Source organism: Erpetoichthys calabaricus, chromosome 7 (assembly GCF_900747795.2).
Source record: "Erpetoichthys calabaricus chromosome 7, fErpCal1.3, whole genome shotgun sequence".
Lineage (NCBI taxonomy): Eukaryota > Metazoa > Chordata > Cladistia > Polypteriformes > Polypteridae > Erpetoichthys > Erpetoichthys calabaricus.
Genome location: NC_041400.2, coordinates 125,219,180 through 125,236,062, shown reverse-complemented (window position 1 = coordinate 125,236,062; position 16,883 = coordinate 125,219,180). Strand labels below are relative to the sequence as shown.

The 16,883-nt window shown below is 36.1% G+C and overlaps 1 protein-coding gene across 2 annotated transcripts in view; it reads left to right on the top strand.

Annotated features, from left to right (window-relative positions):
* Positions 1-16,883, top strand: part of efna5b (ephrin-A5b) — a 245,832-nt gene that overhangs the window by 195,331 nt on the left and 33,618 nt on the right. For both annotated transcript variants that reach the window (XM_028805321.2, XM_028805320.2), the window contains exon 2: positions 3,022-3,314. In XM_028805321.2, the coding sequence (XP_028661154.1) occupies positions 3,022-3,314 (293 nt within the window). The remainder of the gene's footprint in view (positions 1-3,021; positions 3,315-16,883) is intronic.

The window sequence follows — 16,883 nt, the reverse complement described above, 5'->3', positions numbered from 1 at the left end:
TTTCCCATGAAACGTTCACACTGCTGCAGCACAGGATCAAGAAATGTGCATTAATTTGCAGAACAGTGTTCACGTTCACCATAAAACAGTGTCAAGTAAGAAAGGAAAGAGCTGTTGGCCGTCAGCTCTGTTTAGTTTCAAACCCTGCAGATAGGTCAACATGCAGTTTAGGGTTAATGTGAAGCACTGTACATGTCAATGTTCTTAAAAAAAAAAGAACAACTGTCACAGCTAAATCTTTTTGTCAGTGTCCCAAAGAGTTAAACCAAACATTTCATAGCTTGTGAAGCAGTCTTGCCAAAGGTCTCCCCTCACTGGGATGTGCAAGAATCATTTGTCACTAAAAACAGCTATGCTGTGTGTCAAGGTCCAGCTTTCTCAGCTGGCTTTCATTCGATGCTGTCAAGACAGGCAGACGGCTGATAATTAATATCACGAAGCCCCTTTTATCATAATCTGCAAAGTGTTTCATGTCTGTGTGTACTTTGGCAGAAGAGAGAAGCTCCATTTTAGAAGTGGAAAGACATTAGTGCATTTTAATGAAGTGTTATCTGAATTTGCAGAAGCCATTTCTACCGGTTTTAAGTTTGTCAAGTTTTTTTTTTGTTTGTGCTTTTTTGCATGTCTGTATGAACTAAGGGATGCTTGGTCTAGGGGTGCTTTTAACTCAGACCCTTTTACAGCCAAGATCATTTATATTTTGCTGTTTTTACTATATGTCCTAGATAATGTATTATATAGAAGCCAGCTGGTTTCATTAAAAGATCATTAACTTTATCTTTGCTTTATTGCATTATCTGCAAGTCATAATAGTACACTGCATATAGTAAACGATGGTAAACCCAAAACTTCAAACATGCGTATGAAAGAAAGATAAGCTCATGAGAATGCAATCCGCCAATTTCAGGCTCAACCAAATTTCTCCTATTTTGTTCTGGTTTGCTGAAATCCTCCAGCTGTTTTGCAGAGACTAAAATTTCTGGAATTCTCATAGTAACGGAGGACTACATTATCCAGATTTCTATAAACAAAAAAAAATCTAAAGTTATGAATTTGTTTCATGGAAATTAAATTAAATTGGTTTACATTTGACTTTTTAATACAAGCAGATACCTCCTTTTCCATACGTAGCAGTTTGCTTTCTTAAGTGGTATGTGTAACCCTCATGTACATTATACAGCACATACACATTTTAATTTAGATTAACATTTCCATTCAGAATTTTGTAATGTAATGTTATGGAAAAAACTAAATCCCAGTCCTTCTCCTGTGGTCTTTTATCAGATTCCTTTATTAGACCAATCATGGCGATCACATCCAGAAATAGACATTCAACTGAAAATCATTTGTAGTTAACACAGGGAAGTAACTCAGAAGTAGAGTGCATGTTTTATGCATGTGAAACTTTAAGTTTAATCACCAGCTCTCCAAATCTCCAGTTCTTTGTCTGTTGGGGTTCTGTAGTTGTTCTGACTACTTCCTTACAGCTCCAGAGACTTAGGCTTAAATTATGTAAAGTTTGCATACACTCTCCTTGTCTGTGTATGATTAGCTTTGAGTACTTATATATTCCTTTTACATCCCAAAAACACACGTGGAGTGTATATATGAGTGTTGGTGTTTTCATGAGTGTGCCCTGCCGTCAACCAGTGCCCATTCCAAAGATACTTTGCTTTGGTGACCGAGAAATGAATGAAGTGGAGTTTGATAGATAGACAATGCGATAAGCACTTGTAGTTCACTCATTGTCTAAAGATGTCTGATTTTTGAAAAGGTGGTTAAGCATGGCAGCAAGTACATTAATGCTGTATGTGGCACTGATTTAAAAATGTTCTATGACTTAACAAATCATTATTTTAATGAGAAGCATTTTTTTTCTTTTTATTAGAGACAATGCATTAATGGAACAGAACCATATTATCTTAATGACCATTCTTCCTATTCTACTATCCTCCACTGTACACATGTACAAAGTCCTATTCTAAGGCCACATATTAAAAAAACTGTTGCATACAATCTTAAAAGTGGTCTTTTATGTAAACATTCATAAAAATTCCTAATTTTGCCATAGATATTGCAGATTTTTTAAACATGTACATTAGACATTCAGTCACTTTTTTGTAATACACAACCTTAAACCGCTAGTATATGGCTTTTTAGTTCATTTTTGATAATATTTATCACTTTAGTGCTTTAGCCATATATTTATATAGTGCCTCACTTACTTCCCAATACATAAATAAGTGTGCTGTAGAAACTAGAATATAAAATGTATTAGAAAAGGTCATTTGGTTAACAACTCGTAACTGACAGATATTTTTTAAACCTGCCTAGGTTTTCGCATCAATTAAATACTTTATTAGTTTGTCCCATGTTCCCACAACACTTTGTGTAAAGAAATGTTTGAAGGTTTTTGTCTCATTGAGTCTTCTACTAGTTTCCATTAGGTATCCTAGAGAAATGTGTTCTATTATTGAACTGAATAAAATCCACTCTGTCAAGTGGAACAGGAGTTTTATGAAATTTGAGATCTGAGTTAAGTCCCTGCATAACCTGCTCTGCTCAAGACTAAATAAGTTTATTTACCTTATATGCCCTTTAGTCCAAGGATGCAATTGGTCAGTCTTGCCTGCAGAGCTACTGGAGCTCCTGTGTCTTGTTTTTAGTGTGGTGATTATAACTGTATACCACTAGCACATTGTAGGCATAACATCCCTTGACTTATATTAGCTCTTTTTACCGTATATCATAACATTTTGTTCCCTGCTTTAAATGCTTCTATATGTCACCTGTACAATGAGAATGTTCCGTCAACATAAACACCTTAGACCTTTTCAGAAAATACACTCCAACGGACAGCGTCTCCCAGCCAGCATATGCAGTTAAGGGTCCTTTCGCCTTAGTGTCATTTTTAAAAATGTAACTATATTTTCCAAAGGTTTTCACATTTTTACTGCTTGCAGCTTTATTTTTTTATAATTAAAAAATCTCATCCCAGATTTTTTGTTTTTTTCCTTTCAGATTTCAGAGAGGAGATTATCACATTGATGTGTGCATAAATGACTACTTGGATGTGTTTTGCCCCCACTATGAAGATTCTGTGCCAGAAGATAAAACTGAGCGATATGTTCTTTACATGGTGAACTACGATGGCTACAGCACATGTGACCACACCTCAAAAGGCTTCAAGAGATGGGAGTGCAATCGGCCCCATTCTCCAAATGGACCACTGAAGTTCTCTGAGAAGTTTCAGCTTTTTACTCCCTTCTCCTTAGGATTTGAGTTTCGGCCAGGCAGAGAATATTATTATATCTGTGAGTATCGATAAATGAAGTGACAATTTATTAGGTTATGGTTAAAATGTTTTATTGTACTCATTTATACCCAGGAAAACATAAAATGTTTCTTTTCAATTGCTTCCACACAGCTAAGAACAAAAAAGGCTCTAAACACAATAGGTTACAGTTTTGCAAAAGCAAGATGTCATTTAAAAACAATCCGTAGATAATTTAATCTAACAATTAACACAGATTTCACTTGGACATATTCACCATACTTATGAAAACAGTCTCTTATATCATTTATAAAACACAGACAGATATGTTACTGTTCTTTTTGAAATAAAAAGCTATTTCTGACAAGATAACTGTGGTGTGTTTTTTAGCTAGTGCCCAGTGTTTTTGGTATGCAGCATAATTATCCATGTATTTTTTATTACTGGGCATCCTAACTCAGAGTTCTTGCCAGTAAATACATCATTGCAATAAATTATGGAGTTATGAGCAGGGTCCGACAGTACCGACCATAAAAGTGACTCTGTGCCAAGGAGAGTCAGATTTTTAAAAGCTAAAGCTGGGAAACAAAACTAGGTAGGGCCCCTGTGCCACAAACTTATATAAACTATTGTTTCTCCATTTACTTGCCTGAAAAACATAAATGTGGAGATGCTGCTCTTTTATAAATGCTTCATTTGTTACATTAATCTCATTTTGTCTTTCATACTGAGTACTGTTGCTTTTTAGATAGATAGATAGATAGATAGATAGATAGATAGATAGATAGATAGATAGATAGATAGATAGATAGATAGATAGATAGATAGATAGATAGATAGATAGATAGAGAGCCTTCACAGTCAGGCATTAAAGGGGTGTTGCTGTAGGTATAAAGGAGGCTCAGTAGTGTTTCTGGATACAGTTATGCTCATTAATTCCTTGGCTGAAACTATTCAGTGTGCAGTATTGTTCAACATGACACTCAGTTTTGTCTTCATGCTGTTCTCCACTACTACCTGTAGCAGGTCAAGAGTCAATCCCATAACTGAGCTTGACTTCTTAGCCAGCTTGCTGATTGGTTTGGCCTTTCTTGATGTGATGTTTCCACATTATCATCACTTAAGCACCTGTCATAGTGGAACTTATCAAAAAATTATTAATATAATGCAATGTGATTTTAATTAAAAAATAAATAGTTTTTGAATGTCTACCCTTAATCACTTGGGGCCAGACATGATTCTCAGGATAAAAATACAAGTGTGGGGACAACTGTTAATAAGTTTGTAGTGAATAGTGGCTACACCCACAGAGTTTCTTCCTTAAAACCCACTGCCAGTTTCCTCCTGTCCGTGCACTTTAAACATTCAAGGTTACACTCATGTATTATATTTATATGTAAAATAACAGGAAAGACAGCGAGAGAACAAAGGAAACTGACAAAAGACTTGATGCTTAGAGAAAATAAAAAGCCAAATTGCTTTCATCATTCAAGAGTTCAGTAGCACAAGGTAACTGAAGCTTGAGTACTGTATACAGTAATCCCTCGCTATATCGCGCTTCGCCTTTCGCGGCTTCACTCTATCGCAGATTTTATATGTAAGCATATTTAAATATATATCGCGGATTTTTTGCTTGTTCGCGGATTTCTGCGGACAATGGGTCTTTTAATTTCTGGTACATGCTTCATCAGTTGGTTTGCCCAGTTGATTTCATACAAGGGACGCTATTGGCAGATGGCTGAGAAGCTACCCAACTTACTTTTCTCTCTCTCTCTCTTGCGCTGACTTTCTCTGATCCTGACGTAGGGGGATTGAGCAGGGGGGCTGTTCGCACACCTAGACGATAGGGACGCTCGTCTAAAAATGCTGAAAGATTATCTTCACGTTGCTACCTTCTGTGCAGCTGCTTCGTAAAGCGACATGCTGCACGGTGCTTCGCATACTTAAAAGCTCGAAGGGCACGTATTGATTTTTGATTGTTTTTTTTTCTCTGTCTCTCTCTCTCTCTCTTTCTCTGCTCCTGACGGAGGGGGTGTGAGCTGCCGCCCACAGTGCTTCGCATACTTAAAAGCCAAACAGCCCTATTGATTTGTTTGCTTTCCTCTCTCTTTCTGACAGTCTCTGCTCCTGACGCGTACTCTTTTGAAGAGGAAGATATGTTTGCATTCTTTTAATTGTGAGACGGAACTGTCATCTCTGTCTTGTTATGGAGCACAGTTGAAACTTTTGAAAAAGAGACAAATGTTTGTTTGCAGTGTTTGAATAACGTTCCTGTCTCTCTACAACCTCCTGTGTTTCTGTGCAAATCTGTGACCCAAGCATGACAATATAAAAATAACCATATAAACATATGGTTTCTACTTCGCGGATTTTCACCTTTCGCGGGGGGGTCTGGAACACAACCCCCGCGATGGAGGAGGGATTACTGTATACCTTGTTGTCGTTTTGCCTGCTGCATCACTACTGTACATGTACATGGCATAACAACAGCAAACAGGGTTAACAGAATACCCATGGTTTATATACAGTATGCTATATCTTAAAAAGCTGTAAATACATTCTGGTATGTTATGTTTGGTATTTCCAATTAGACATTAATTTTAACCTACTTTAGTTCTTCATTTATACCTGCACTCAGAGGATCGATACTGTGCAGCCTTGTCCATGTTTTGTAGTTCTGCTGGAGTTGGATCAATGTTGTTTAGCACATTTACTGTTTTAGGTGTGTTGAGTACCAAAATCTGCATCTCCTTTGGCTCTTCATTGTCTGTGCGCATGACAGAAGTTCAGTAAACTGGGTGTGATGGCACAATGTTTAGTTTGAATTCATATTTTATAATTCAACTTTTTACAAACATCAGCTAAACCACACATGGCCTGAGAAACAAGAAGCACATGCAGCCAACAGCCATCCATCATTCACTTTTATCACTAGCCCAGTGATGCATGTCAAAGTATGTGGTTTTGTAGAAAATGATTTCCCTTGCAACAGGTTGTGTTTATTTTTAACACGCTATGTGTTCTCCACATACATGGCACACATTTATATGCTTAATGGGGTTCTTTGTAGGAGACTTTTCATCCATCATAACCACAGGCTTCCTGTCAGTTGGATAATGTTAACAAGAGCGCCATTACTCTGTGCTGTTTCAAATCACCACCCCTAATTTGAGCTCCGCCTTCATGAGGTATTGGATTGGCTTAGAAATGTAAACCATTTAATTGTTCCCACACATATTTAAGTCAAATATACTCATGGTTGTCTCGAAATGTATATATTTTACATTTGGCTCTGTGAGATCCTTTGACCCTAAAATGGATGGTCATATGTGAGTAGCTAGTAATGTAAACAATACATTAGTGAACTGGTCAGTGTATGGAAGAAGATGATCTGCTGTGGCAACTCCTAACAGGAGCAGCCGAAAGAAGAAGAAGAAGACACTGAACTGGTCAGTGTCTTCAGAGTAAGGTTAGGAACACATTACATGCCTCAAAACAGTTTCATCCACTAAATCCAATTCTGGATTATGTATAGTTGGCTCCTATCTTGGCAGCATCGAGCAGATGGTTATACCCAATTCTAGATGGGACACCAGTTTATTGCAGGACACACACACATCCACCCACAGTAGAAAATTCCAAACCTTAACACATTTGTCTTTATGATGTAGGAGGAAAATCTATACAATTGCAATGTTAAGCCTTGCGTCTCTATGCCACCACCTTACAGTGGACACAACATAATTAAATGAGACTAGTAAGAGTAGCTTTCTTAACATTCTAACAACCTAGGTCCAGATCCCTAAGTCATTGTTTGTATTCAGAAAATTACTCTGATCACTGAAAATGAAAGGGTTTTGATGACAGAAACGGGGAGAAAGTTCCAACAAGAGTGTATGTTATATTTAAAAGAGTAGTGCAAAGATTGTGAGCTAAGGCAATCTTACATGTGTTCTTTATGTATTAATGTAACAAGAACACTTTAGAAAAGAGTTTCTTTTCCTTTAAATCTCTTCAACCAAATGGACAAATTACAAATGTATACTTTTGTGGCCTTATTTTATTTTCACCTTTTTCTCACTTTTGAGAATGAAATAAGGATGTTGCCTGTAGGGTGGGTGATTGTATTTTTAAAAGGAAAAATCTAACAGCTTCACAAGGGAAATTAAGTCCTCTTCTAACACCCTGGGCCGACAGACATAGCAAACAAAATAATTTGGTTTAATTCTCAGTGGTGACAGAATAAAAACAGCAAAGGGGAAGACAGAGGAAGAAAAAATAAACTGCATAACTAGTCTGTGTACACATTTCCCATTCAAGGCATAGGAAATAGAGAAAAGTGAGGAAAAGATGCCACCAAAGCGAGGAATAAATAAAAATTCTGAAGTTCATAGCATCGGTAAAAGCTCCTGAGCCTTTCAGAATGACTGTTGTTTAAATTTGTTTCTATCTGATGGTGATTGCAAGCCTTCATTTGGCAACACCTACTGTACCCGCTGACCTTTCTTTTTCCTTTCTGGCAAAATCAGATCAGTTTCATCCACAGTTTCCTAGACAGCAGGTGTTCCACACAAGGGTTGGCCAGTTCACTTGAAATCAAGCTTCTGATAACCAGTTTGCAAATATCTCTTGAGGGTGTTGGAAGGAAATGCTACAGAAGTTGAATGGATTCCCTCTTTTTTTTGTTCATGTAGACAAAGTAACCAAGGTGACACTTGATAGGGCTACAGGCTACAGCTTACAGAAGTGAGAACAGAATGAGGAGCAGAGCAGGAGTGGCAAGAACTGGTGGTGCTGTTTTAAAAATGTTGGAGGAATGACCCCAGAGACTGCAGTGATACCGCAAAATGGCTAATAAATAACTAGAGAAAAAGAAGGCAGGAAAAGGAAAGCAATGCCATATTTTTTAAAATATGGAAAGTAATACTCTTTCTGTGTACTGATGAAAATATGAAGTGTATTGTACATTTCCCATGTTTCCTTTTATGTACAGTTTAAATCAAGTTCATCTTTATTTCATATTACACTTCTCATCCTCACAAGGTGTGTGCAAGAGAACAGTTGTACATAGCATATACTGTAGTATAAAAAAGTAGAAGAGAAAACAGCTAACTGATTTAAAAATGGGCTATGCTCCTGGTTTTCCTCTTAATGATTCTTTCTTTTTAATGAACACAGCAAACTCTTTGACGGGGCAGGGGGGAACTAGGTAGAAATATGTGATATTAGACTGTCAGTGTATTATTTAATAGACATATAAATAAACTAAAATTTGTGTAATGGCATTTGCTTTAGAGGTTCCGATTCACCCCTTCGCAGTCCTTAGTTTGAACCATAGCCTGATTACTGGTTACGGTTACTATGTGAAGTCTGCACAATTTCCCTGTCCTGTGTGGTATTTTCTCCCCAACATCCCAAAGATGTTTATGTTAGGTTGACTGATTCAGTAAAACTGGGTCAAGTAATGGCTCTGTGCTTTATACTGCCAGAATATGTTGTGACTCTTTTTAACACCAAAACTCTCAGTTAGAAGATAGATAGATAGATAGATAGATAGATAGATAGATAGATAGATAGATAGATAGATAGATAGATAGATAGATAGATAGATAGATAGATAGATAGATAGATAGATAGATAGATAGATAGATAGATAGATAGATAGTTTATTTGTTCTAATTTAGCTATTACAATACCTTGAGAAAGACATAAATATTATTGAATAATTCTTTTGCTAACCTGCTCATTGTTAGTGTGTCTGAGAATGAATGTGCAGCAGTGTTCATAATGATCATCTGTTTTGTCTTTATTCTCTCTTGGCTTAACTCTTCGAGGGTTGAATACTTTCTTCCAAAAAACGTAGTTTTTTGAAAAGCACACCAAGCAATGGTTTCACACATACATCAACATAAAACATCTGTTGCTTCACGCGGTGGATGCAAGTTTGCCATCTCTTGTGGTGGTCTTCATGTGGTGGGGCGTGGGTGGGGCAACAGCAGCAGGTGCAGTGTAATACGGTCTGATGCCGGTACCTCAAGTTCACTTGCGATCACCAGTATCAACATCAGAGACTGACGAGTCAGAGTCCAATTCGGCGATAATATGAAAAACCTCATCCACAGAGTATTTTGCTTTACACATTCGCTTCAATCTCTCGCCTGATGTCGATGCCATTTTTGCCATCATTTGCTCCTCGCTGCTCACACAAGCGCAGGGAAATATCTAGATCAAACCAACCCAGCTTAACTTTCCTTCTAGCAAACAGAGTGGAACAAAAACATAATGGTGAGGTTTGTCACCATTTACACTTGATTACCGCTGTCAGCCCCTCCCGTCGACAAAAGTCAACATCCGCCCTGAAAGGGTTAAACTTCCAGCAGGTTGAGAAGTGGCCTAGCTGGGAAATTACAGCCAGATCCATAGCACTAACCACTGCCTGTACTGGCAGTACATATAATAACACTACATTAATTCAGATTAATGTATAAGGAAAGCTACATTTTTAGCAAGTACCTTGGAGTCCAATCAGAATCTTTTAATAATGGAATTGAGTGTACATAAAGGTGATAGCAGAGTAAGGTTAGAAATACTGCATTGAAGTATAGCAGGGTCAGTTTAAAAATCAAATGCAACACCAAGGAGTCTAAAAACAGCTAAAATGAGAATGATGTGCAGCATGTACACTTCACTTCATTGTGTACTGTTTTAAGAACAATGGGTTATGACACATCCTCCGATTCTGATGTCATTTTACTTCTGTTCTATCTTGATATTGTTGTATCTCCCCTGTGTGTAGATGAGCCTATATATAGCATAATGTTATGATATAAAAGGAAAAAACAAATGTTATAAAGAACCCTGTGACTCATTCTAACGTTCATTGTACTCTGTGTAAAAGGCATTGACCAGTAGAGGGGAGAATTTCCTCCTTTTTTCATCTCTTTTCATATACAAAGCTAAAACACATTGATAATGATTTATTGTCATGTAACATCAACTACAGAATTGACAAAAACAATTATTGCTGCTTTGTAAATTTGTTAATCAGTTGCAGTTCACAATTGTTTACTAATTACTACATTTCTACTGGACTGAAAAACATGTAGTTTAGAATGGTTTGGGGGGGACAGGTGATGCAACAAGGACAATGCTGAAAAAAATGGTTTGGTTTACATGTCCAAAAGAAGCCAGACAAATATTTTCATCAATTTCTTAAGCTATATTTATTTTTCTGAAATTTCTTTAAAGCACACTGAGTATTGATACAACAGATGGGAATGCAATGACCACACACCCTTATCATTCAAAATATTATTCACTAAGAAATAGTGTAGTTATGGTTCTTTTTTAAAAGTAGTGAAAATATCTGAGCCCTCCCTAGGGGATTTTTAGTTGTCCTCGTTTTATTTAAAGTCTTTTGGTCGTAGATCGAGGGGTTCTGCTTCCCTCCAACTGACAACCACTTTCCTAGCTGTTAGGCAGTGTGCAGCTACAGGCTAAAATGTTTCCTTAATAAAAGATGCTCTTCAATTAGCTTTTATTTTTTTTAAAACGTTGGACAATGCTATCTGTTTCGAAAAAGTTTTTATTAGCTTGCTTGCCTGACTTAAACAATTTTAAAAGTACAGTCAAAGGAATCCAACTGATAATTAATATGGGACCTTTTGCAGAGTACTACGTGCCATGCAAAATAATTAAAATTATAATATGTGCAAAACCTTTTTTATTTTAAATTACAGTAATTATCATACAGTAAAACAATTGATACCAATTAGTTACAGTATGTCTAGTGTATATGTATTTATGATGACTGCTAAATTCTAAATTTAATCTATTATAGAGTGCTTTTTCTATCTATCCATTTTCCGTGTCTGTCTATCTGTACTTTTCAGTCTGAAAATGGTATAAGAGGTATAGATCTTGCTTACAAATTAAGATATAGATAAATAGTATTTTCTATTGTACTGTAGGTGTTACTTGTCACACAAGTGAGAAAGGAATAGAAAAGGCATAAAGATGCATAAAGCGTTCTTTTCTTGAGCAGACTGTAACAAAGCCTTTTCCTATTTAACGTAATCTCCTCATGATATTATTTGATTAACATTTAAAAAAATTCATTGTGTGAATTATTATAGTGACAATTAAAGTTTCTTTTTATAAAATTTAAATTCATTGTTAGACTCATTAGCAGTCTTTTTTCAAATCAAATGAAAGAACCAAATAAACATATGCTCTAGTTTGTAGTGATCATTCAGGTAACAAGCTACTCAATAAAAAAAAAGGTTTTGGTGATCAAGTTCAGAGCAGTATTGTCTCCATTTAAGCATATTTGTTTGGGAACCCCCCATGCTTATAATACAGTATGTATGTGTCATAAAATGGTAATACAATAGTAAAGGGACACTTTCAACAATGCAAAGCTTCACACAACAATGACCAAAATCTAAATTAACATTAATATTAATACGTAGTAATTCAACTTTTAACGTGTTATTATGCATTCCATTTAACACACTATCAAATCACTCTACCATACAACTGATAGCTCTTTAGCTGACATTGGCTGTTGAAGTGGCAGAATTTACCAAAACATGAACCATGTACAAAGGGCATGTTCTTGCCTTGGTGTTCTTTTTCAAGAATGTAGACCAATGTTTGACCAGCAACCAATATCTGATCAATTCAAACTGTGTTTCACTGAGGAATCGGGTGCCATGCAATAGGTTATCCATTAGAAATAAGAACATAAGAAATTTGACAAATGAGAAGAAACCATTCAGTCCATCCAACCCGTTTATTTAGCTAATAGCTAAGCTATTCCAATATCTCATTCAGATTATTCTTAAAAATATTGTCAGTCAAGGCCAAAGATGTTTTGGTGTGGTAAATGATGAGCCAGAAATAGTCAAGTTTGCTGAGCTGTTCACCTTATTGTGTGAAATGCTTTGAATGATTTTAAGCATTTAAACTGATTTGATGGACTACACTTGATTGATCGTGTAATTACAACAAAGGCTAGTCTGGAGAAAGAAAGCAGAATGGATGATCTTTCGCCATTTATTTCCCATTTTCTTAAAATTGTTTACAGTATTGAAAACACATCTCAACCATTTGTGAAAGGGGAGAGAATAGTTCATTAATTTGGATAGTCTCATTAAAGATTAGACTTAATGAAACACTTACTGGCAGGCAGGAGGAGATTGACGACTCCTAAACATCATCCCTGGTGTCTTTGAAGGGTGGCTGCAAAATAAATGTAATGAGATGAGGAAAAGGGCAAGGAAATGCCCGAGCTAAAAAGATGATGATTTACAGAAAAATGATACGCTTTATATAAATTAGAAACACAAAGGAAATATGTTTCTTGTCTTGAAAATAACATAAACTACATTTGACGATCATTCGGGAAAAAAACCTAAAAGTTGTTTTTAGAGCAACATGACTGATATTGAAACAGATTGGAATCTTTGAATATTTGTTAGATTTGTACCATGGAATGGAATGTACATTTAGAGAAAAGACAAAGACATGGTCAGAGGGCAGGCTAGAAGTTCAAATACCAGAGAAGACTAAAGAAAACCACAACACCAAAACCAGAATTCTAACCAGAAATGAAGCCGAAGAAGCTCAAATATTTGAGAATTTTCCCATAACTGTTCTACTAGTTTTTTTTTTTGATCAGGTATAAGGATACAGAAGGCAACCAGACAACCTCATTAAAGGCATAACACAAATTCATGACAAAAAGTGGTTGAATAGAGGAAACATTAATAAATGCCAGATTACTGTAATCCATTGCCCTGACTGGCAAGATACAGGAGAATTGCATGGCTAGGAGAACCCTGAGCAGACTCCAGAAAATACCTCCTTCAAACACAAAATCACTCATATTTTGTGATTGCTATTATGCCATCTGTGTTCTAAATTAGACCATTCTGTGCTTTTTTATATTCTGGACAAGCAGTATGTGAAAAGCTTAAATATTCCTTGCCAATTTACTCCTAACATTGGTATTATTTGATTAGATTGATGGATCACATAAAGAGTCACAAGAGTTGTCTTATAAGCACAAATTAAACCCCTGATGTTCACTGTTTAGATAAAACAAGGCTACTGTTAGTTATTAAGTAGACAGTTTTAAAAACACACTGTAATTTGTACCACTACACATTTTGCCCAGGCAAAACTGTACAAGGATTTTGCTGTTTGTGAATCTTTTGGTAAAAAAAAAATCGAATGCTCTGTTTCTTTTCTGTTCTTCACCCTGCAGTTTTAAAAATATGTGTTGTTTGTTGCTGTTGGCCTTGTTAATCTGTATTTCATAAGAATCACTATTCAGTGAAAGACGCAAGGAGATGGTTTTACTGCAGTCAGAAATCCAGCCTCAGAGTGTGGATCAGAGCAGGGCCCTGGGGCAAACAAATCCATGTAGCAGTGTGATTTTGTCATTACACAGAAAACCAATTTATGTCCTGTATTTGTCGGGAAAGGCTCCGGCTTGCCATTGGCCTTCTAACTGTGAAGAGATTTTGAATTGTAAATGAATGGGTGAATAGAGAGGGATGCAAGGGTCATCTGTGAGCCCCGAGATTGTGTAATGTGCAGGTGGTCGAGTCGTTGTGAAAATAGCAAAGACACCCAAATGGAGAGAGTTAATCACAGTGTGTTTTCTATAAGATTTTTTTTGTGTTTTAATTCAAATGTTTCGCTTAGTATTAATATTTTTAGCTTCTATATTAGACTTTCTTTGTGAATGGGCTTAGCTTTTATTGACGTTTTACTTCTAGGAATACTGAATAATGAGCAACAAAAGAATAAGCTAATAAACTTAGCGTGTTGTGTGTGGTGTGGGAAGGACAAAGCACCTGCTCAGATATTGGCTAGGATGTAACTATTTCAAGTACCATTTGTGGAGTTCTGTAATGAAAGCTGTTTACTGCCTGACTTGATTTGTGATAGACCAACACTCTATGGCAGGTATACTCTTAACATTTCTTGTGGGTGCCATGATAGCACAGTGCTTTTAGTTCTTATCTAGAATCATGGGCCCAGTTTGCATGTTCTCCATGTGTTTGTGTGGGTTTTCTTCTGGGTAGTCGAATTTTCCACCTACACTCCCAAACACATGCAAGGTAGGTAAGTTGGCCCCATTGCAAGTGAGAAGGTGGGTGTGTGTGTGTGAGTGGGCTCTCTGATAGACTGGCACTCTGCCTAGAGCTTTCTCCTGCCTCCATGCCACAACTCTGAACTGAAGCAGGTTTGAGAATATTTCATAATAAATTTGTTGTGACTCACTACTTAAATTTTAAAAATAAATGCACATTTTGGACTTGTATTATAATTATTGCTTGATTGTGTGTAGTAATATATAATTGATATATGTACTGTAAGTTGACTACATGTGTTTATATTTTGAGGTTTATGTATATTTGAGATTGCTTCCAAACTCATTTGAATTTGACACCACAAGGATTGGAATATGTCAGTTCACCCTTACTTCACTTTTTCGTGCAGAATGTTCCATTTTTGCCTTAAATATCATAATTACTTTAAAGAAGTAAAAAGATATACATAGTCATGTCAGAGAAGATATTAATGCATATTTAGGAGATGGACCTATTCCAACCACAACAACCATACATTAAGGACTAACATTAGACTACTCCTGCACATACCTACACTCAATTTACTTCCAAATAGACTTCTCAACTAGTGGAGTTTGTCTTATATTTTCTCTAAATATTCTATGAACCAACTCTGAATGTTGATCACATGTTCACCTTCTTTTCTGAACTGTGGGTTACTGAACTGGAAAAACAGGGAAGAAAGATTTTCCAATATTTACTTTATACTTTAAGTTTTTAACATAAGCCTGTCATTGTGATAAATATTACATTTGTGACCAGTCTGCAATTATCCTATAATCTGTAAGAGATAAACAGATGTACATGAATGAATAAAAAAGGGATTAGATAGATAGATAGATAGATAGATAGATAGATAGATAGATAGATAGATAGATAGATAGATAGATAGATAGATAGATAGATAGATAGATAGATTGTATCTATCTATCTATCTGATACGATACGATATGATACGACTACATGAGATGTTCCATTGCTCTATGTTATATATATTTATTTTTTGTTTCATTGTTTTTTGCTGATACTGATGAATTGTTTTAGCAAATACTTGACTTTGTGGCTTCTGCTGCCAGGAATACCTTTTCTACATCACTTTGTGAACTTTTCTCTCTCATTGCCTGCCACATAAATGATAGATTTAGAGATCATTGCCAGTTCTGTTTAACAAAGAGTATTGACATCAGTTGATTTATGATAGTTTGCAGAAGCCATGTTATATATAAATATGAAATAAAACAGTTTCAGACAACATATTTTAACAGACAGACAAAAATTGTGCATGTTTCTGTAATTGCAGTTATCATATTCTCAAACATGCTTACTCCAATTCAGAGTTGCAGGTGGTTGAAGTCTATCCTGGTAATGTCAAGCTTATGGCGAGAGATAGCCCCTGGGCAGGGCATCAGTCCATCCTAGGGTCCACTCACCTCAAACACACATTCACACTGGGATGTTCTTGGAGATGTGGGAGGGAACACTGAAGAAACAGGAAGAATTTCCAGACTCGCACAGATACATGGAGAGTGTACAAATGTCATATGAGCCCAGGAAGATGGATCTGTGAAGCAGTACCACTAAACCACCACTCTGCTACGCTACCCAAGAATCAGTCCTTCACAGTGTTAACTTAGAGTTAGCAGTTAACCTAATCTACAGGCTTTTGTGGAACTGAGAGGAAAACCCAAGTAGATGATGAGAGAACCTACAAACACAATAATGTGATTTGAACCTAGAAGGTAACAGTGCAAACAACTCCACTACTGTGCTGTCCTGATTCTTGTTTAATGCTTATCCAAATATGTCAATGATTCCAATGCTTTACATCAAGAATATAATATACCGATGCTATAGACAGCTGTCTAAGAAAGCATTATGTTAAATGATTATGAAATGATATTTTATAATTTTTAAATTCAGGCAATGGATCAAAGAACAAAACCTACCCCAAAGAAATTTCACCACTTTCTGTTGTGCCACCATGTTTGCCTTTGTTAGCAAATCAGATTCCATATAAGATTCCAACAAAAGATGAGCTCGGTGTAGATAAAAAAAAAAAATTGCAATGTGTTTGCGTACAAGGCAAAGGTTTTATTGAAAAGCATTTTCTTAATGACATGCTCTTCTTTTATTGATATCCCATTATTCAAGGCAAGTGATGCTAAAGCGATTAAATGAATACAAAGTTTAATTAAGTAAAGCTGTGTAAAGAACCGTGTTGTGAACAATCAGCAGCAACCATGGCTGTGTCTTTGATAGCCCTTTAGTGAGCATGCATAATGGCACTTTTCTTCAAAGAGGAATGCCTTTCTTAGTAAACACCACATTATCTGGAAAGATAAACTGGTTAACATTAAGCTAGCAGGTGTTTCTTGCTTGGAATGAGTATATAACAGAAGTACCAAAATGAACTATAAAATGATGGGCTTGTATAAATATGTGTGTGTGCGTTTATTATATATCTA